Source organism: Rana temporaria, chromosome 3, assembly GCF_905171775.1.
Source record: "Rana temporaria chromosome 3, aRanTem1.1, whole genome shotgun sequence".
In the NCBI taxonomy this organism is placed as follows: Eukaryota; Metazoa; Chordata; class Amphibia; order Anura; family Ranidae; genus Rana; species Rana temporaria.
Window position 1 is genome coordinate 482,364,155 of NC_053491.1, and position 22,393 is coordinate 482,386,547.

General features: G+C 45.5%; 1 protein-coding gene across 1 annotated transcript in view; it reads right to left on the reverse strand.

The window, feature by feature from the left end:
• TFR2 (transferrin receptor 2) overlaps positions 1–22,393 on the reverse strand; it is a gene marked incomplete in the record, with an annotated part of 102,313 nt that overhangs the window by 12,282 nt on the left and 67,638 nt on the right. Inside the window, 6 exon segments of the mRNA XM_040347026.1 lie at positions 81–165; positions 271–344; positions 2,807–2,874; positions 3,441–3,504; positions 3,589–3,671; positions 6,728–6,847. Coding sequence (XP_040202960.1) covers positions 81–165; positions 271–344; positions 2,807–2,874; positions 3,441–3,504; positions 3,589–3,671; positions 6,728–6,847 — 494 coding nt within the window.

The window sequence follows — 22,393 nt, forward strand, 5'->3', positions numbered from 1 at the left end:
GACATATTTTTTATTCTTGTAGAGCGACTCCATTTACGAATACGAATATTCGTGAGCAACACTAGTCATGATAAGATTACCTCCACAAATGATAACTCCAGTGCGGGAACTCCGGCAAAGGCGGTGAAGGCAAAGCTGCCCGTGTCCATCGCAAGTGGGGCAAATCTGAGGGTAAAAAGTACAAATAAAAGCTATTATTATTTCTATTTTGTGTACAGAGATTGGTAAAATTAGTGGTGCTCCTGGTCCAAATACTTGGCAGTGACTTACACCTCTGAATTTAAGTCCCCATACGATATTGCATTTTCATAGATGCTTTGCTTGCTCTGACGCGGATTGTCAACCTGGAAGAGACGGACAGATGAAAGGTGGAGCTTTTTTAAAGAATGGTGGTGTCTCTGTATATTGTGACCTATCAGGAATGGATTCTTTCATGCAGATTTGTAGTTAATGAAAGGTCCACTTTGAGTAGTATGGAGGCATAAGGAGGAAGGGAGAGGATGACATGGAGGGCAGGAGGTCATTGCAGCTGTTCGAAGGGTCTCCACCAATAATTATTTCACTAATTGTGGTTTGTGCAGGTTAAAGGGATCAAAGTGACTAATTATCTAATCTAATGTATATAATCTCCACCAATAAATGCAGACATTGGGAGGGTCTCCATCAGTACATGGTGAACTGTTTGCATAGATGTCATATAAACCCTAATTTCTCACATGTCACTGCAGCCAAATCGGCAGAGGATATGGTCACAGCCACGCCTCTCCTTGCTGAGCCGCCATGACTGCCCCTTGCAGGAGAGGATACAGTCACAGCCATGACTCTCCGCTGAGCCACCATGACTGCCCTGTGCAGGAGAGGATATGGTCACAGCCACGCCTCTACTTGCTGAGCCGCCATTACTGCCCCGTGCAGGAGAGGATATGGTCACAGCCACGCCTCTCCTTGCTGAGCCGCCATGACTGCCCCGTGCAGGAGAGGATAGAGTCACAGCCATGCCTTTCCGCTGAGCCGCCATGACTTCCCCGTGCAGGAGAGGATATGGTCAGCTGAGCCGACATGGCTGCCGGAGAGGATATGGTCACAGCAATGCCTCTCCTTGCTGAGCCGCCATGACTGCCCCGTGCAGGAGAGGATACAGTCACAGGCATGCCTCTCCACTGAGTCATCATGACTGCCCCATGCAGGAGAGGATACAGTCACAGCCATGCCTCTCCACTGAGCCGACATGGCTGCTGGGGAGGAAATGGTCACAACCAAGTCTCTCCGCCTATCCGCTATGGCTGCCCCATGCAGGAGAGGAAACGGTCACAACCACGCCTCTCCGCTGTAACGGAACGTCCCACACTCCGCTTGAGTGCTTCCGTCATATACCGCTTCCTATCAGTCTTGATACAGATATCAGATATTCCAACTGCCCTCAACACACAACGACACAACGAGACGAGACTTGTTTGTGTGCTAAACATGGAGTGTTTAATAGAACCAAGAATGCAACCTTATATACAGTTTAAAGAGGAGGTAACCAGAACATAAATTAACATGAGCTAATTAACTAATCATTTACCCAGACTAGGCGACTCAGATATGACCTTTTAGAGTGGACGTCCCGTCTCCGCTCACCTGCTATACAATGCACATTATCATAAGTGTAAACACAGGACATCTTCACACAATAGCATGGTCAATTAGCACGGCTGGAGGCAAGGACATTAGCATCTAACTTTATGAATGAGTCACTCTTACAATTAACCCGTTGAGTTCAGAATCAACAACCAGTAAATAGTTCTTTACAGATATCCTGGAATAATCCAGGTAGTCCAAGATATCATTTCTCAGTCATCCTATGCCCCTAGTGGACATAGGATGATTTTAGACATAAGAGGGTCCAAGTCTGTCACATCCGCTAAGCCACCATGGCTGTCCCCATGTAGGAGAGGAAATGTTCACAACCATACCTCTCTGCTAAGCCACCATGGCTGCCCCCATGCAGGAGAGGAAACGGTCACAACCACGCCTCTCTGCTAAGCCACCGTGGCTGTCCCCATGCAGGAAAGCATACGGTCACAGCCACGCCTCTTTGCTGATCCGCCATGCAAGTCAGGATACGGTCACAGCCACGCCTCTCCACTGAGCCACCATGGCTGCCCCAGTGCAGGAGAGGATACGGTCACAACCACGCCTCACCGTTGAGCCAACATGGTTGCCCCTGTGCAGGAGAGGATACGATCACAGCCACACCTTTTTGCTGAGCTGCCATGACTGCCCCCCTGCAGGATAGAATACGGTGACAACCACGCCTCTCCACCATGGCTTCCCCCGTGCAGGACAGGATACGGTAACAACCACGCCTCTCTGCTGAGCCACCATGGCTGTCCCCATGCAGAAGAGGATACAGTCACAACCACGCCTCTCCGTTGAGCCGCCATGGTTGCCCCTGTGCAGGCGAGGATATGGTCACAACCATGCCTCTTCGCTGAGCTACCATGACTGCCCCCGTGCAGTAGAGCAGTGGTCATCAACCCTGTCCTCAGGGCCCACTAACAGGCCAGGTTTTATGTATTACCTTGGGGAGATGCAGACTAGAATACTGCAATCACTGAGCAGCAAATGGTATTACTTGTGATGTATTTCAGTTATCTTGCAAACCTGGCCTGTTAGTGGGCCCTGAGGACAGGGTTGATGACCACTGCAGTAGAGGATACGGTCACAGCCACGCCTCTCCGCTGAGTCGCCACGGCTGCCCCCTGTACAGAAAGAAGTATACAATCTTCTCCATTTTTAGTTATGTCCTCTCTTCACTTACCTGTTTGATGATGTTCTCTATTAGGCTCCTGAACAGGGGGCTGGACTTCGCTACAAACTTTTCATCACCTGTAAAAAATGAAAGTAGTCATGTGACACAGTACAGCGAATAGCGGTCAGCTTTCTACATCTTAAGCCTTGTACACACGGGCAAACATGTCCGATGAAAACGGTCCGCCGGACATACCCGCCCGGAGATTTCTGTATGATGGCTGTACACACCATCATACAGAAATCCGCGCGTACACGATACGCGGTGACGAGGCCGCTCCGTCGCCGCGACGACGTGCACGCCCCTGGAAGTTCAATGCTTCCACGCATGCGTCAAAGTCATTCGACGCATGCGAAGGATGGCGGCCGCTCGGACATGTACGGTAAGTCTGTACACACAACCGAACATGTCCGATGGACAGGATTCCAGCGGGCATGTTTCTTAGCAAGTTTAGAAACATTTGTCCGCTCGAAAATGGTCTGGCGGACAAATGTACGCTGGAAACCTGTCCGATCGGCCGTATACACGACCGAACATGTCTGCTGAAACTGGTCCGCGGACCAGTTTCAGCAGACATGTTCGGTCGTGTGTACGGGGCCTTAAAGGTTCAATCCACCAAAATGTGAACAGTGAATGGTGTTACCTAGAAGTGGGGTGTCCAGGCTCATGTAGGTGGCGACTTTGAGGTGCAGCATGCTAAGGTACCCCTGCAATATACACACAATGCCATAATGTTACAATGCGTTATTAGAGGGATACAGTGTATCATTATATACTATGGGGTCTCTTACCTCCAGCCATTCTGTGGCCCCGATACTTCCAAACTCTCCTCCATCCCAGCTCACGAACAAAATACTGCGCCGAGGTTGGAATCCTAAAACACATATGGGACATTACTATACAGCAGGGTCATCTAGGGTTCCTCCAGAGGTTGCTAGAGGTTCCTTGAGCAATGAGCAATTTCTGCCTCTCGGATAAGTTCCCACTGACACCATTGATCTTTTTAGATTTCTGTAAGGGGGTAATTCTTCCCAATGACCACACATGTAAGGATTATTCTTCCCACTGACCACAAGTGTAAGGATCATTCTTCCCAATGACACCTTAGATTAAGGTGACCAGATTTTTCAAATAAAATCCGGGGCCATTTTTATTTTATTGGCAAATGGTAAACTATTTTATACGTATATTTTTCTCGAATTATATATGCAGTCAGTGGTGTAGTGTGGGTTGTCAGCGCCCGGGACAAGGTAAGAAATTTGCACCACTGCACTAACCTACCTAAATCCTACACTGACCACTACATGGACCTACCTGATTCCTACACTGACCTTCCTTATGCCTACACTGACCTACCTGATTCCTACACTGACCGCTACACTGATCTACCTCATTCCTACACTGACCTACCTGATTCCTATACTGACCACTACACTAAACTACCTGATTCCTACACTGACCTACCTGATTCGTATATTGACCACTACACTGACCTACCTAATTCGTATATTGACCACTACACTGACCTACCTGATTCCTATACTGACCTACCTGATTTCTACACTGACCACTACACTGACCTACCTGATTTCTATACTGACCACTACTCTTACCTATCTGATTCCTCCACTACACCCCCCCCCCCCCCCATGAACAGTGTAGATCAGTTTATTTTGCTGTCCTCCATGATAATCCATCGGAGCAGGGCTCCCCAGCACCAGGTTCTGTTTCCGACACCCAGCTGCTCCTCAGTATCCCCTGCCAAGAGCTTCTCTAATAGCCACCGTACACTCTGCACCACCCCTACCCTCCGTTGTTCACACACACAGGCCGCCCGCACCAGCGGGATCATGGGGTGACAGGCTGGACCACAGGAGTCCCTGGGCGGGGGACAACACAGCACACTTGGGGGGGCACAGTAATGATTTTGCGCCCCCCCCCCAAATGTTGCACTCGGGGCGAGAGTACAAGATGCCCCCCATGCCACTGCAATCCGGGGACAAATCCAAAGACAGGCTGGCTCCGGGACAGTCCCCGGGAACTGGGGATGTCTGGTCACCCTACCTTAGGTCTTTTTAGATATCTGTAAGGGGGTAATTCTTCCCAATGAGCAGAGGTGTAAGGAACATTCTTCTCACTGACCATCACACTAATGTATCATGGGTTGTAGATGTAGTAATCTTTAGCAGAAGGTTCCTTATATTAGTCATATGTTCATATTAGGTCAATGATGTCACAAGCATCCCCGCCCCTTTGTGTACGTGGAGATGCTGGGTGGGGAATGACTCAGACACAGCTGATTGGGCCTTCACTAACAGCTCCCTTTCCGACCGAGGGCCAGTTCACACCAGAATCACGCAGGAACCTGGTGCGCATTTCTGTGCGTTCCCCTTCAGTGCGATTTTCAACCCATTAAAGTGGTTGTACACCCTGTAGAACCACTTTTACCTACAGGTAAGCCTATATTAAGTCTTACCTGTAGGTGCTGGAAATATCTCCTAAACCTCCACAGGGCCTACACAAGAGGTGGGCAGGAGGGGAGGCTGCCCCGGGTGCAGCGGTTTACTGTATGGACAGTGGCGCCAGTGAACTCATTCTGATACAAGGCATTTTGACAAATCAGATCACTGCTGGGGGTAACATCCCCTAAGTTCCCACATGAAGGAGGGGGGTGAAATAATTGTAATAATTTATATGAATTACGCCGCCATCTGAAATGTATTATGCCTGGCTTAACTGTATATTCCCTCTTGTATTTTATCCCTATGTATCTGTATAGGTATGTAAGAATGTTTGTATAACAACACATCCCCCATTATGTTGTTGTTGGCCAAGCCTGGAATCCGGCTTTTTAACCTCAGGCAACCTTTATGACCAGGTATCCATCTTCTGTTAAGTGATGAACAAAACCTGTTGTGTTTCGTAGTCATGTAACCATAAATCAGCCCCTCCCCTCTCTATTGGTCTGTAAACCAATATATATACTGTATGACTTTTTCAGTAAAATGAGGTACCACACGAATGCATAACCTGTCTCGTGTGTCATGGTGTCTCCAGGTATCTGAATTGGCGCTGTTGGGAGACCTTAAAGAAGGATGGTTTGTCCAGAATAACCAATACTTCCTTTCGGGTGGGGTGCCGTTTGGCTTCTTTGCCCTGGGCACTGTGGATGACCTTGTCCCATGCGATCTGGTGCCCTGCATTAACAAAGTATTGGCACCTGGAACAGACAGCAAGGGCAGTTCATTTTTGGACCACGCTCTGGTGTGAGACGGCCCTGAACCCATACTCAACTCTTGCCTACTTACCCTAACCAGCCTTGTTTGTACATTTTTTTTTCTATATCTATTATGGTCAGGGCTAAAAATTTAGATTTTTAAAAAACATTTTCTGTACTTTTTTAATCCAGGTAAGGCCCCTTTCACAAAAAGAGTCAGATCCGCCTGCTAGTTTTTCAGGAGGACCTGATCGGACCTTCCATTCACTCCTATGGACCGGTGGGTGTAAAAAAAATGAACTTGTGTCCATTTACATCTGCCTACTCCAATCTGATCCAGTCAACGGAAGGGGATCCACCCCCTTCATTTAGGCATATCAGATTGGATGGCAGTCGGGTGTAAACGACAGCGGAGTCCGTTTACACCCGACCACCCATGGAGCAGAGTGGGTTTGGTCTGTGTCCGCTCTGTGTAAACTGAGCAGACACAGACCTGTCATCCACCACTTTGCTCCGATCAGAAGGGGATCACCAGACCAGATCTAAAAGGAGTCCACCCCGTGTGAAAGGGGCCTAAATATAAGATTTCGAACATAAATATTTAGTATCAGTGCCATTCAGTGACCAGCGAGTTAATAATGGTGTTGGGTTGTACAATACAAATTGCCCCTAGTGCAGTCATCCCATTCCCGCATCTATACACCGATACTCACCACTTCCCACCATCATGGTCATTGAACGTAGCAACTCCAGCAAAATGGCCGTGCCTACTCCGGACTTGGCAGCCCCCGGCCCCCAGGAATCACGTTGGGCACCCACCACGATATAGTGTTCTGAATACATAGAGAAAATACAGAGGTTAGAGTAGATATAAAGACAAATAAACAGGAATGCCTACTCTACACCTCTAGAAATATTGGAAATGGACAAAAAAATCTTGACCAAATTTCCTTTTTCTGTATTTGTAATAGCAGTCACATGACTGCTTCCCTCTCGCTGGCTAAATAGCCGCTATATCGCTTTTACATTTGGCAGGAGTGCGCTATAAAAAAAAAGAGCGAAAATTTTGAAAAAAAAGCAATATTTTTTACTTTTTGCTATAATAAATATCCCCCAAAACTATATAAAAAAAAAATTTCCTTAGTTTAGGCCGATACGTATTCTTCTACATATTTTTGTTAAAAAAAAAAAAAATGCAATAAGCGTATATTTATTGGTTTGCGCAAAAGTTATAGTGCTAGATCCACAAAGAAATTACGCTGGCGTATCTATTCTATTTCAAAATTCCCGCGTCGTATCTTTGTTTTGAATCCTCAAAACAAGATACGACGGCTTCTGGGTTAGATCCGACAGGTGTACGTCTTCGTATGCCTTCGGATCTAAGATGCAATACTTCGGCGTCCGCTGGGTGGCGTTTTCCGTGTCGGGTATGCAAATTAGCGATTTACGATGATCCACGAACGTACACGCGGCCGTCACATTTTCTAACGTCGTCTGTAGTCGGCTTTTTCCGGCGTATAGTTAAAGCTGGTATTTTGCGGCGTATAGATAGACTTGCCATGTTAAGTATGGCCGTCGTTCCCGCGTCTAAATTAGATTTTTTATTTATTTTTTGCGTAAGTCGTCCGTGAATAGGGATGGACGTAACTCATGTCTAAGTTAAAAAAATTACGTCCTAGCGACGTCATTTAGCGCAATGCACGGCGGGAAATTTCAGGGATGACGCATGTGCAGTTCATTCGGCGCGGGGACGTGCTTCATTTAAATGAAACCCGCCCCCAACCCGCCCAATTTCAAATCCGCCTCCAGAAATGCACTACGCCGCCGTAACTTACGGCGCAAACTCGCTGAGGATTCGAAAATGCGCCAGGTAAGGTACAGCGGCGTAGTGTATCTCTGATACGCTGCGCCGATCTACATGTATGTGGATCTGGCCCATAGCGTCTACAAAATAGGGGATAGTTTTATGGCATTTTTATTATTATTATTTTTTTTTACTAGTAATGGCGGCGATCTGCAATTTTTATTGTGATTGCGACGTTATGACGGACACATCGGACACTTTTGACGCTATTTTGGGACCTTTGTCATTTATACAGCGATCAGTGCTATAAAAATGCACTGATTACTGTGTAAATGACACTGGCAGTGAAGGGGTTAAGCACTAGGGGGCGAGGAAGGGGATGGGTGTGCCCTAGGGAGTGATTTTAACTGTGAGGGGGCTGGGCTACCAGTGACACGACACTGATCCCTGCTCCCGATGACAGGGAGCAGTAGATCAGTGTCCTGTCACTAGGCAGAACAGGGAAATGCCTTGTTTACACAGGCATCTCCCAGTTCTGCCTCTCCGTGACACGATCATGGGAAACCAGCGGACATCAAGTCCTGCGGGCACGGTCTAGGCGCCCGCTAGGCGGCAGATTCAAAGCAACATACCTGTACGTTGCTTTGCCTGCCCGTGCCATTCTGCCGATGTATATCTACGTTAGGCAGTCAGCAAGTGGTTAAGCAGTATTTATACACTTGCTTCCTAGCCTATTCCGACACTTCTCACATAAAAAAAATCAACCTTTTTTGCTAGAAAATTACTTAGAATCTTCAAACATTATATATTGATATATTTAAGTATATCTACACTAAATTATCAAAAGTATTGGGACGCCAGCCTTTACACGCACATGAACTTCAATGGCATCCCAGTCTTAGTCCGTAGGGTTGAATATTGAGTTGGCCCCGCCCTATACAGCTATAACAGCTTCATCTCTTCTGGGAAGGCCGTCCGCAAGGTTTAGGAGTGTGTCTATGGGAATGTTTGACTAAAAAAACTAAAAAAAGACCGACATTTTTGAAAAAAATAAAAGTTTTTGCGACGTGATTCTGAGCATGCGCCGTTCGTTAGGCGCGTCATTTACGCGGGGTCACGATTAATTTCCATACAACACGCCCCCTACCAGCCTACTTTGAATTAGGCGGGCTTACACCAGACAATTTACGCTACGCCCCCGCAACTTACGGAGCAAGTGCTTTGTGAATACTGCACTTGCCTGTCTAAGTTGTGGCGGCGTAGCGTAAATAGGATACGCTACGCCCCCACAAAGATGCGCCCAGATACGTGAATCTGGCCCTATATTTTTAAAACTCACATTGGTCTATGTAAATTATTTATTTTTGTCATTACTTTCCTATAAATTGCATCTATATATATAAAACTCAACGTGTGTGTGTATGTATGTATGTATGTATGTATGTATGTATGTGTGCTGTCACGCAGCTTTTACTGTCTAGCAGTTATTATATGTTATGTTATTATGTTATTTGCTATGATCCTTACCCCCTGCTGTTCTGGCTAGTTTGGTTGCTCCCACCCACCATTTCCTGCTCTAAACCCCATCTTTGCTTAGTTGCTTGAAAAGTCTGCAGAGTGTGGGAGCTGTGTATCTTCATTGGAAATTTACCTATGGAAAAGCCTCTATGTTTATATCCTTGTTACCTTGAAGCATAAAGAAGCATTGGAAAACACCTCTGGAGTCTTTATTCATTGAGTAAGCTGTCTGTTAAAGTCATCATTCAACCTGCTGCATACATCCTTACAGACTGGGTCTACAAGAAGCTTGTCACAGGTACAACCGATGCTTGAAACAGAACAGTAAATTTCCAGTAAATTTCCAAAAGAATCCATCACACAGCTATCTCTGCACCTTCAGAAACGTGAGTAACCACATGTGTGTGTGAAGAACAAACATCCTAACACAGGATACCATCTGCAGGCTGTGCACTGAGAGTTAGGCCTGTGTGCCACTGCTGCAGCCACCGGAAGCATTACTCTGTGTATGAAGCCAGCCTTCTACTGAATGCTCCATAACTGTTCACTGCCAGGGACTTTTGCCTTTATTGGAGAGCAATAAGTACCTTTTGAACTGCTCAAAGACTGTATCATAGCTTCATCAAGTCCCTAGGATTTATCACTGTCAAGCTGTTTTTGGTTGTGAATCCAATACCTGAATCTACTGAAATAACTGTGTATTCCTGCCTGTATAAAGTGATAGTGAGCTAAGCCATCCAGTCTGAAACAGTTGCAGCACTAGATGTCACAAATATCCAGCTCCTCAGTTCAATCTGCCTAATATCAGAAGTCACTATAGAGCTCAGCTCTGGCAGATTTGTAACAAGACACCAAAACTACAGTACTTGTCATTATGTCTGACTGTGCTGCCCCAATAGGGGCATAGAATATGAGATGCATAGCCTCAGTTAATATTAGCATTGTTATATAGATTGGAGTCTATATAGTGTGGTTTGCCTACTATTTTCTCATAGCTAAATCTATGTGTTATCCTATGCTGCCATCTAGTGGCCTTTGTTGCAATGCACATGTTTTTATGTGATTCTTTGAGTTACCACATATTTTCACTGTATGTATGCCCCTCCCTGCTTCCTGTGTGGAGTACTTCCTGTGTCATCTCTCCAGCCAGCAAGCCACATGTAGAAGGACACTCATGTACTCTGCCCAGGGTAGGAAAGGCATCATCTTTTGACCGTACAATACTATCACCATTCATCTGCTGTTCCTGTTATCTGCTGTAACCCCTGAAGTTAAAGAATAAACACCTCTTTTGAATGAATCGGTATTGACGAGTTCAGCTGTCTGACAAGGATTGTCCACAGTGAGTATATCTGCTTATACAGGCCAGGCATAGAGGTCTCAGCAAGGGATATATCGCTATCACAACAATCGGAGTCAGAATAGTCAAAAGATGCATAGAATTCTTACAGCCTGCTGGGTATATGTGTGTGCCTAATCTGCAATCAAGCTCAGTGCCAGCCGCCATCTTGTGTAAGCACATGGTCGCACAAGCTTACTGCGCTTCATGTGAATGTTGAAAGCTGTTTCTCTAATTGAACTGTGTTACCCCACCTGTCTAAGCTGCTGTTCGTCTTCTTAAAGAGACAGTACCATTTTTTACAAAACCGTGAGAAATGTCTAGACAAGGCTCTGAACACTCTTTTACGGCTGAACCAACGCAGATTCATCATGCCTCTGAACCCGCAGACGTACAGGGAGCAGACTCTGCAGATATTGCTGAACAGAGTGTAAGACCCAAGCGTACAATAAAACCAATACAGAAACTCAGAGAAAACTACGAATACACTAGAGATAAGTTCTCCAGCAAGCTATCAGACTTCTGGGACAGAACTTCACACTGCATGTCAGTTTTGCCACACTTTAATGATCAACCGGCTGAACTAGGAGATTCTATAGTTCGCCTATCTGCTGCGTATGAACACTACCAACGGCTGTCTGCAAAATACACTGCTTTCTTGCAAGACTGTAATATAGAGGACTCTTCAGCAGAACTGACCAAGACTGATGCATTGAACCAACAAAGGGATCTCTTAGTGAAAAATGCTCAGTGTAAGGCAGAACTCCGCATTGCTCAACTGCAAGAGACCAGATCTCACAGATCAACATCAACCAAGCACACTGCACGTTCTTCTAGATCCTCTCGCTCCAGAAGTTCAACATTAAGCGACAAGCTAATAGAGGCCCGCGCTGATGCTGAATCCAAAAAAGCGCAAAGCTCCCTTGCTAAGAAAGAAGCAGAGATGAAGGCCCAAAGCAAAGCTCTTGAAGCCCAGAGCAAAACTCGCCAAGCAGAGATGGAAGCCCAAATAAAGATTCTGCAAATAGAGAAAGAGGAAGCAGGTGCGCTAGCAAGGCTGAAAGTCCTTGAACAAGCAATGGGTCAAAGTACTAATTCAGACTGTCTTATCCCAGCAGAACTGGAAGATCCAATTGATCGCACCAGTGATTATGTGCTAAAGCATAATGTTTACAAAGATACAGAGTCATCTCCTGTACCTCCTACTAACAACACTGTTCTGACTCTCAACTCAGGGACCTCCCAGCTCAAAATGCCTGAGTCTCCTCAAGTCCACAACGCCAGAGCATCTACGCAGCAAACCACATCAACTCCTGCCATCAACAAGGTGACTTCCAGCGACAAGCCGCAGCTCCAGCCACAGCCAGCAGAAGCCTTAAAGACTACACCAAAGTTAAGCGCTCATGCAACATCATTTCATCCTGGTAAACCTCACCTTTCTTCACCAGAGAACTTTCACACCCAAGGGGTTCCACAGATTACTTTGGCACCAAAGAGTGAGAGATCAGACTTGAATGACTTAGCCAGCTATATGGCACGCCGTGAGCTCATTATCACCAGCCTCTCAAGGTTTGATGACTGTCCAGAGAGCTACAGGGCCTGGAGATCAACCTTCAAGGCTGCTATTGCTCATTTCAACCTTACTAGCAAGGACGAACTTGATTTGCTCATAAGGTGGCTGGGGCCAGAATCTGCAAATCGTGTTAAAAGACTGAGGACAGTACATGTTGACCACCCAGAGGCAGGTCTTGTTGCCACATGGGCAAGACTTGAGCAAGCCTATGGTAGCTCAGAAGCCATAGAAAGCGCTCTATTCAAGAGACTGCAAAACTTCCCAAAAATAGGGAACAAAGACTATCGCAAGCTCCAAGATCTAAGTGACCTCCTCATGGAGTTAGAGTTGGCAAAGACAGACCCACGTCTACCTGGTCTAAGCTTCCTGGACACTGCTCATGGTGTCAATCCAGTGGTGTCTAAACTGCCATACGGCCTGCAGGAGAGATGGGCGCAGCAGGGCTCAAGGTACAAAAGAGACTATAACGTATCCTTTCCTCCATTCTCATATTTTTGCAGGTTCATCAGTGAACAAGCCTGGATGAGAAATGATCCCAGCTTCAGCTTCAGTGAACCCAACTTGCCTGCTTCATCACCATCTTCAAGGTATGACAACACAGCAGCTAAACACAGAGACTTTCATAGAGCAATATCTGTTAAAAGGACAGACATCTCACCACCCGTATCCTCTCATGCATACCAGAGTAATTCGGGTGACAAAGATCCTAATCGTCAGTGCCCTATTCACAAGAAGCCTCACCCTCTTAAGAAATGCCGAGAGCTGAGAGCAAAGACTTTACAAGAGCGCAGGGAGATTCTCCAGAAACTTGGAGTATGTTACAGGTGCTGTGCTTCTTATAGTCATTTTGCCAAGGACTGTAAAGTTGTCATCAAGTGCACAGAATGCAGCAGCGAAAGACATGTGACAGCTATGCATCCTACTCCACTTACAGACAGCCCACAGCAGCTACCTACCTCCACCCCTCTCTCAAATCATGGCGGGGAGCAACGAAGCCATGCTCTAGCCCAGGAGAATGTTTCTTCTTCATGCACAGAAGTCTGTGGAGAAGGTTTAGATCACAAGTGCTGTGCCAAGATATGCCTTGTTAAGGTATACCCAGAGGGTCAACCTGAAAAAGCTGCCAGGATGTATGCCATAATAGATGAACAGAGCAACAGATCCCTGGTCAAGCCTAAATTCTTTGAGATCTTTGGCATTGAGGGTCATGCCACACCGTATACTCTCAGAACCTGTTCTGGTCGCGTAGAGACTTTCGGCAGAAGGGTCGATGGGTTCATGGTGTCTCATATCGAAGGGAAAGAGGGCATACTCCTACCAACATTAGTCGAGTGTGACCAGATACCAGACGAAAGAGAAGAGATTCCTACTCCAGAGGTTGCATATCACCATCCTCACTTAAGGCACCTTGCTGATGAGATTCCCGCAATGGACATGAATGCTGAAATCTTAGTCTTGCTAGGAAGAGACATTCTTAGAGTACATAAGGTACGTGAGCAGTGTGATGGACCTGAGGATGCCCCTTATGCACAAAGACTTGATCTAGGCTGGGTAATAGTGGGCGATGTATGCTTGGATAGAATGTGTACATCATCTGAGATCCACTCCTTCAAAACTTACATGTTAGGAAATGGACGCGCATCCCACTTCAAAGAGTGCCCTCACCATTATGAAATAAAGGAGAAGCCTCTTGACATCATCCAAGTACCTGATGCCACTCCTATCCTGTGTGATGACAACCTAGGTACCACAGTGTTTTGTACCACAAGTGACGACAACAAAATAGCCTTGTCAGTTGAAGACAGAGAGTTCATCAAAATAATGGACAAAGAATTCTTCAAGGATGAGTCTAACAGCTGGGTTGCACCATTGCCTCTTCGTGCTGCAAGGGTCAAACTGCCAAACAATCGGGAACAGGCTTTATCCAGATTCAACTCACTTCAACGAACATTAAAGAACAGGCCTGAAATGAAGGACCATTTCATTACCTTTATGAAGAGGATCTTTGACAATGAGCATGCTGAGCCAGCTCCACCTCTTCAAATACACGATGAGTGCTGGTACCTACCCTTCTTCGGAGTGTACCATCCACGTAAGCCAAAACAAATTAGGGTAGTGTTCGACTCCAGTGCCAAGCATCAGGGCGTATCCCTGAACGATATTCTTCTCACTGGTCCTAACCTTACCAACAACCTTGTAGGTGTACTCATGAGGTTCAGAAGAGAGCCAGTTGCCATAACTGCGGACATTGAACAAATGTTTCATTGCTTTATTGTACGAGAAGACCATAGGAACTTCCTAAGGTTTCTGTGGCACCGTGACAACAACATGAACAATGAGATGATTGAATACCGCATGAAGGTTCATGTTTTCGGAAATAGCCCCTCACCTGCCGTCGCAACATACGGTTTACGAAGGACTGCTCTTGATGGAGAACAGGAGTATGGCGCAGATGCTCGACATTTCGTCGAGAGAGATTTCTATGTGGACGATGGACTTAAATCTTTACCTACAGCGGAAGAAGCCATAGACCTGCTCCAAAGGACACAAGTTATGCTTTCTGAGGCTAACCTCAGACTACACAAGATTGCCTCAAACAGTGTTGCTGTTATGAAAGCCTTTCAACCTGGCGATCATGCCACAGGGTTTAAAGACTTAAATCTGGGGATGGACATGCCACCTGTGCAGAGAAGTCTGGGCCTACGGTGGGACTTATTAAAGGACAGCTTCGGCTTTCAAGTCAGCTCTGCAGACAAACCATTTACCAGGCGTGGAGTTCTGTCAGTGGTGAACAGCCTATACGATCCAATGGGATTTGTGGCTCCCATCACCATACAAGGTAAATCCATACTTAGACAGCTCTCAGAGACTATCAAAGATTGGGATGCCCCACTACCAATAGACAAACTTTCAAGGTGGGAGTCCTGGAAACAGTCGTTACATGCCTTAGATGGAATCCGTATACCACGCTGCTACACTCCGACTTCCCTTGCTACCAGTCGGAGGAAAGAGCTGCACATCTTCTCAGATGCATCTACTGAGGCCATAGCGGCTGTTGCCTACCTCAAGGTAAGGGATTCAGCTAATCTAACCCATGTAGGGTTTCTGTTTGGGAAAGCTAAGTTAGCACCCAAGCCTGAACACACAATTCCTAGGCTTGAACTTTGTGGGACTGTGCTAGCTGTAGAGATTGCAGATTTCATACTGCGTGAGCTAGACATTCAGATAGATGACATCAAATTCTACACAGACAGCAAGGTTGTTCTGGGCTACATATACAACCAGACTAAACGTTTCTATGTCTATGTCAGCAACCGTGTAGAAAGAATAAGAAAATCATCTAAACCTGAACAATGGCATTATGTTCCATCTGAAATTAATCCTGCAGATCATGGCACCAGGCCAGTGTCTGCGAGTGCCTTCGTAAATTCTTCTTGGTTAACAGGTCCTGAATTCTTGTTGGCTGATCCAGAAGAAACCACGGCTGACGTCTTCAGTCTTCTAGAACCCGACAAAGATCCAGAGGTTCGTCCTGAAGTTAAAACCCTTGTCACCAGAACTGAACAAAGATGTGCCTTGGGCTGTCAACGCTTTGAACGTTTCTCCAAGTGGACAAGGCTGGTACGCACCACCGCAAGGTTAGTTCATATTGCACACTGCTTTCACACAAAGCTCACAGATGCTCACTGTCAAGGTTGGCACATGTGCCAAAAGCTTCTTTCTGCAAAAGACATTGCTGAAGCTGAACTGATCGTAATACGCAGTGTACAACAGGATGTCTTTGGCTCAGAAATCAGACGTATCCGTGACAAGGGGGACATTCCAAAAAACAGTCCAATTGCTAACCTGAACCCATTCATTGACAATGATGGCACGTTAAGGGTTGGTGGACGCCTAAACAAGGCTAAGTTCAGTGAGCAAGAACAGAATCCTCTCATTATACCTGCTCGCCATCACATCACCACTTTGCTCATACGGCACTACCATGAAAGGGTGAAACACCAAGGTAGACACTTCACAGAGGGAGCCATAAGAGTTGCAGGCCTTTGGATTATAGGGACTGTAAAGACTTTCATCAGACCTATCACGGAACTCATTTTGCTCTTGCCGTTTGGAGACTGAACTTACTTGGGTATGCTGTTGGATCCTACCTGTGACTTCGAGAAGGAAGTATCTGGAACTTTAGTTGTCACAACTTGAAGCCTTATATTATAGTTGTTGTATTATATGCATGTTCTCCATTATGTCTTTCAGGTTTTCAAGACATCAAGCAAATTGCGCTGTTGTTTATTTGCATAACTACCATTGTATTATGTAAATAGTGGCATTATCATGCCAGACGGGGAGTGTGCTGCCCCAATAGGGGCATAGAATATGAGATGCATAGCCTCAGTTAATATTAGCATTGTTATATAGATTGGAGTCTATATAGTGTGGTTTGCCTACTATTTTCTCATAGCTAAATCTATGTGTTATCCTATGCTGCCATCTAGTGGCCTTTGTTGCAATGCACATGTTTTTATGTGATTCTTTGAGTTACCACATATTTTCACTGTATGTATGCCCTCCCTGCTTCCTGTGTGGAGTACTTCCTGTGTCATCTCTCCAGCCAGCAAGCCACATGTAGAAGGACACTCATGTACTCTGCCCAGGGTAGGAAAGGCATCATCTTTTGACCGTACAATACTATCACCATTCATCTGCTGTTCCTGTTATCTGCTGTAACCCCTGAAGTTAAAGAATAAACACCTCTTTTGAATGAATCGGTATTGACGAGTTCAGCTGTCTGACAAGGATTGTCCACAGTGAGTATATCTGCTTATACAGGCCAGGCATAGAGGTCTCAGCAAGGGATATATCGCTATCACAACAATCGGAGTCAGAATACTGACAGAGATCCCACAGAATCACCTGCATTTAACCAAGATAAAGCAGAATCCTTACTTTATTCTGCTCGTCCCGCTAGAGGCCCTCATCCATCCTTGAAGGCAAAAGAGGTTTATGAAGCAAGTAAGGAAGAAACATCTAGTAACCTGACTGCATTATGGCATAAGACTTTAAGTTGTATAAAAACCGCTAATGAAACTAGCAACAATCCTGAGCAATTGAACACTGCTCTCTCAAGGGTTAAGAAGGCATTTGAGAATTATAAAAGACTTTCTGAAAAGTTCTATTCCCTATTGTCACATTCCAGCATGGAGGAAGCCGCAGTGGAATTAAAGGACTTTACTTCTACTGACCAGCAGAGGCATAGCACATATCTTGAAGCAAAGGCACAGATAGAAGGTAGATTAGCACAGCTACATGAAACTACATCCTGTAAATCTGCTTCTTCCAGACACTCAGGAAAATCTTCTAGATCTGTCCGCTCCTATCATAAATCCTCTTCTAAGTCACTGCGGTCCTGCTCTGTAAGGTCAACACTGAGCGACCAAATAGTCAAAGCTCGCCAGAAGGTCGCAGCAGCCCAGGTTCAAGCCGCCTGCTCTGAAAGAGAAGCAGCCATCAAAGCAGAAGCTAAACGCATTCAAGCAGAAACAGAGGCTCAGCTAGAGGCTCAGCTAGAAATCCTTCAGAAGAGTAAAGAAAAGGAAGTAGCATTGGCGGAATTATTCGTCTTGGAACAAGCCCTATTGGAAGAAGAAGGAGCAGCTTGTCCCAGCTTGGCTGCTTGTCAAGACCCCATTGAAAGGACCCTACAGTTCGTCTTAAGCCAGAACCACGACATCACAGTCCCACCTACAGTTGGAGATTTTTCTCATAATCATCCAGCATGTGGACCAGAAGGCAACGTGTCACAAAATCAAGCTGGTCAACTAGACACACCTGCTAACAGAGACACTCCGCAACTACCGCATGTCACAAAATCAAGTGAGTCAACCTACGCGGCTCACGTGCCACCGCAACCCTATGCGAATAGAGATTACAAGGGTACAGCAAAAGACTACAGGATGAACTCTATGACCCCTGTGATACAGTTCTCTTCAACTTCAAATGCTCAGAGACCTTCAGACATCAGACCCTTACCTAGATTGAACCCATCTGCAACACCTTTCGCTCCACCAACCAGCCAACTTCAGATACCAACCATGGCTCAAGTCGGCGCACCATCAGTATCCCCGGTGGCTATAAAAACTGAAAGCATCAATGCTACGGAGCTCAGCAAAAGTATGGCTTTACAAGAATTGATCACAACTGGACTGTATAAATTTGATGACCGCCCAGAGAACTACAGGAGTTGGAGATCTACATTTAAGGCGGTAATCAAGAGCTTGCCCGTTGAACCTCAAGCAGAACTCGATTTACTAATAAGGTATTCGGGGCGACAATCTTCAGAACAAGTAAAGAGACTTAAATCTGTTTACATCTATAACTTTAACGCAGGCCTTGATGCTGCCTGGGAACGTCTAGAACAAGACTATGGGAGTCCCGAAGTCATAGAATCTGCCTTATTCCAGAGACTAAACGACTTTCCTAAGATCTCTGTTAAGGACAATCATAAGCTTAGAGAGTTAGGCGACCTCCTTCATGAACTTGAAATTGCTAAGTTAGATCCTAGTTTACCAGGTCTTAGCTATTTAGACACTGCTCAGGGCGTGAATCCTATTGTAGCAAGGTTGCCTAGTTATCTTCAGGGAAAGTGGACTAGTGTAGGATCAAAATATAAGTATGAACATCATGTTTCCTTCCCTCCCTTTTCTTATTTTGCAGAGTTTGTGCGGAAGGTTGCAAAATCCAAGAATGACCCAAGCTTCTTCTATCCAGATACAACCACCACTCCTTTAACCACCTCAAGGGGTATTGCCACCAACAGTAAGTTCAAGGATTTAAAGTATCCTATTGCCGTGAGGAAGACAGAGGTAGCATCCAACGTCTTGGCTACAGGCATTAAGGCAAGCAATCTCAATCAACAGTGTCCTATCCATAATGCGCCACATTCTCTCTCCAAATGCCGTGCATTTAAGGATAAGCCTATTGAAGAACGCAAGTCATTTCTCAAAGAGCATAATATCTGTTTCAAGTGTTGTGCATCCTCCGATCATTTAGCAAGAGACTGTAAGATCACCATCAGATGTTCTCTGTGTAACAGTGCCAAACATGTAGACGCTCTTCATGCAGACCTGTTCAAAAGGAAACCTTCACCCGGCAGCAACCCCAAGCCTACATCAGATGATGGCGGGGAGAGAACTGAGCAACATGCCAACCCCGTAACCACAAGGTGTACAGAGGTATGTGGAGAAGGGCTTCATAGCAAGTCTTGTAGCAAGATATGTCTTGTAAGGGTTTTTCCTGAAGGATGCCCACAAAATTCCATAAAAATGTATGCCATGCTCGACGATCAGAGCAATCGCTCATTGGCCAGTCCAGAATTCTTTGACCTATTCAACATTCATGGAGAGGCCTGGTCCTATACCTTGCAGACATGTGCAGGAAAGATCAATACTTCTGGAAGAAGAGCCCATGGCTTCATTGTGGCATCAGAATATGAGGACATAGAGTTTCCTCTTCCAACTCTAATCGAATGTGATCAGCTACCGAACAACAGAGAAGAAATCCCCACACCAGAGGCTGCACGTCATTACCCCCATTTAAGCCACATTGCTGACTACATTCCACCACTTAACAAGGATGTTAAGATCTTGATTCTACTAGGGAGAGACGTTCCTAGAGTCCATAAAATAAGAGAGTTATGTAACGGTCCAGACGATGCTCCTCAGGCCCAGAAACTTGATCTTGGATGGGTGATAATAGGAGAAGTCTGTTTAGACCAATCTCACAAGCTCTTGGATGTAGCTTCCTACAAAACCAATGTTGCCTATCGGTCGATGAAATGTCCATTGCATTATTATGCGAAGAAAAGACTTGATTTTAAAAACGAAGTTCCATATCAAGCACTCCAAGGTATAAACTGCAAGCTCACTTCTCAGAAGGACCTTGGCGATTCAGTGTACCAGATTACTTGCGATGACAAGATTGCCCCTTCAGTCGAAGACAAGGAGTTCATCAAGATTATGGATGAAGAGTTCTTCAAGGACAATTCCAACAGTTGGGTAGCTCCACTACCCTTCCGAGTACCAAGGCTTACCCTCCCTAACAATCGAGGACAAGCTTTAACCAGATTTGCTGCACTTAAGAAGACTCTCTGTAACAAACCTGAGATGCAAGAGCATTTTCTAGCATTTATGCAGAAGATTTTAGATAACCTTTACGCTGAACCAGCACCAGACCTGCTGCCTAAATGGGAGAAATGGAGAAACTCCATGAAAGTACTGAAAGAACTTAATATCCCACGCTGCTATTCACCCATTTCAACTTCAAGAAGTCTGAGGAAAGAGATTCACGTCTTTTGTGATGCATCTACCGAGGCTATAGCGGCTGTGGCTTATCTCAAGATCATAGATCCCTCCGGGAGATCCAATGTCGGTTTTCTACTAGGAAGAGCCAAGTTAGCTCCAAAACCTGCTCACACTATTCCAAGATTAGAATTGTGTGGCGCAACCCTAGCTGTCGAAGTCGCAGAATTCCTGCAAAATGAAATGGACTCTGAAATTGATCAGGTTAAGTACTACACCGACAGCAAGGTCGTACTTGGCTACATATGCAACAGCGTAAGGAGGTTCTATGTGTATGTGGCTAACAGGGTAGAACGAATAAGAAAAGTCAGTAGACCTGAACAATGGAACTATGTCCCGACTGGTTTGAATCCCGCAGACATTGCAACGAGGTCAGTGCCAGCAGGTGTCCTCACGCAAACCATTTGGTTTTCAGGACCCAAGTTTTTATCGGACCAGTCTTCTACAAACTCAAAGGAAGATATCGATTTCCACCTGGTGGATCCAGATACTGATCCAGAAATCTGCCCTGAAGTGATTACATTGAGTTCCAACATTTGCTCAAGAAGAAACTTGGAAGCAAGACGCTTTGAACGTTTCTCTTCTTGGAAAAGATTGGTGAAGACTATAGCAAGATTGAGTCATATTGCCCAGACTTTCCGCAAGCCAAATCGGACATCGTCTTGTCATGGATGGCACACTTGCAAGGAGTCACTCAATGCGTTAGAGTATGAGAACGCAGAATTATTCATCATACGTCTTGTGCAAGAAGAAGTCTTTGCAGAAGAGATTAAATGCTTGAGAGGCAATAAACCAGTCTCAAGGAGTAGCCCACTATTCAAACTGAATCCAATAATCGACAATAAAGGCATGCTTCGAGTCGGTGGACGACTAAATAAGTCAAGCTTGCTAAAAAGAGAACAAAACCCTTTGATAGTACCAAGAAGCCACCATTTGGCAACCTTGATTATTCGGGACTACCACAAGAGAGTCAGACATCAAGGAAGACACTACACAGAAGGTGCTATTAGAGTTGCAGGGTTCTGGATAGTTGGAGTGAAAAGACAAATAGCCCTCATCATTCACAACTGTGTCAAATGTCAGTGGAGATACGCTCAATACCTTGCAGATTGTTTCTGGGACAGATGGAGGAAGGAATACCTCACACTTCTTCAAGGACGTAAAAAGTGGCAAACTCAGAAGCCTAACTTAAAGGAAGGAGACCTGGTGCTGCTAAAAGACCAGCAAGTTCACCGAATTCAGTGGCCAGTTGGACTTATTACAAAGGCCATCACCAGTGATGATGGAAGAGTCCGAAGTGTGGAAGTCAGGATCGTTAAGGATGGGGCTTCAAAAACCTTCCTGAGACCAGTCACAGAGACAGTCCTAATAATGCCTGCTTCCAAAAATTCTGATTCAGTGTTATGTGAAGGAGTCACTTAAGACCTTTAATAAAGCTAGCTTATAGACTTGAGAAGGCTAGATAGCACGTTACTGTATGCAATGTTAATAATATGTAAAAGAAAACAGAGTATAGTGGTATCTCACGATACCAGGCGGGGAGTGTGCTGTCACGCAGCTTTTACTGTCTAGCAGTTATTATATGTTATGTTATTATGTTATTTGCTATGATCCTTACCCCCTGCTGTTCTGGCTAGTTTGGTTGCTCCCACCCACCATTTCCTGCTCTAAACCCCATCTTTGCTTAGTTGCTTGAAAAGTCTGCAGAGTGTGGGAGCTGTGTATCTTCATTGGAAATTTACCTATGGAAAAGCCTCTATGTTTATATCCTTGTTACCTTGAAGCATAAAG